This window comes from Phoca vitulina, unplaced genomic scaffold (genome assembly GCF_004348235.1).
Source record: "Phoca vitulina isolate PV1807 unplaced genomic scaffold, GSC_HSeal_1.0 scaffold125, whole genome shotgun sequence".
Classification (NCBI taxonomy): domain Eukaryota; kingdom Metazoa; phylum Chordata; class Mammalia; order Carnivora; family Phocidae; genus Phoca; species Phoca vitulina.
In genome coordinates this window covers 552,065-552,467 of record NW_022589828.1, presented here as the reverse complement: position 1 = coordinate 552,467, position 403 = coordinate 552,065, and the positions used below count along the sequence as shown (strand labels likewise).

The 403-nt window shown below is 67.5% G+C and overlaps 1 protein-coding gene across 1 annotated transcript; it reads right to left on the bottom strand.

Moving 5' to 3' along the window:
• Window positions 1–40: 40 nt before the first annotated feature.
• LOC116628655 (histone H2A type 1-E-like) lies at window positions 41–403 on the bottom strand (the record flags this gene model as incomplete). The annotated part of the gene is made up of 1 exon (XM_032399019.1): window positions 41–403. A coding segment is annotated over one exon (360 nt), but the record flags the coding sequence as incomplete, so codon positions are not given.

Sequence of the window (403 nt, the reverse complement as noted above, 5' to 3'; positions counted from 1 at the left end):
CTGAAAAGAGCCTTTTGGTTTTGAAGTTGTTGCTATCGAGACCTTACTTGCCCTTGGCCTTGTGGTGGCTCTCGGTCTTCTTGGGCAGCAGCACGGCCTGGATGTTGGGCAGGACGCCGCCCTGCGCGATGGTGACGCGGCCCAGCAGCTTGTTGAGCTCCTCGTCGTTGCGGATGGCCAGCTGCAGGTGGCGCGGGATGATGCGCGTCTTCTTGTTGTCGCGCGCCGCGTTGCCCGCCAGCTCCAGGATCTCGGCCGTCAGGTACTCCAGCACGGCCGCCAGGTACACGGGCGCGCCGGCGCCCACCCGCTCCGCGTAGTTGCCCTTGCGGAGCAGGCGGTGCACGCGGCCCACCGGGAACTGCAGGCCGGCCCGCGACGAGCGCGTCTTGGCCTTGGCGCG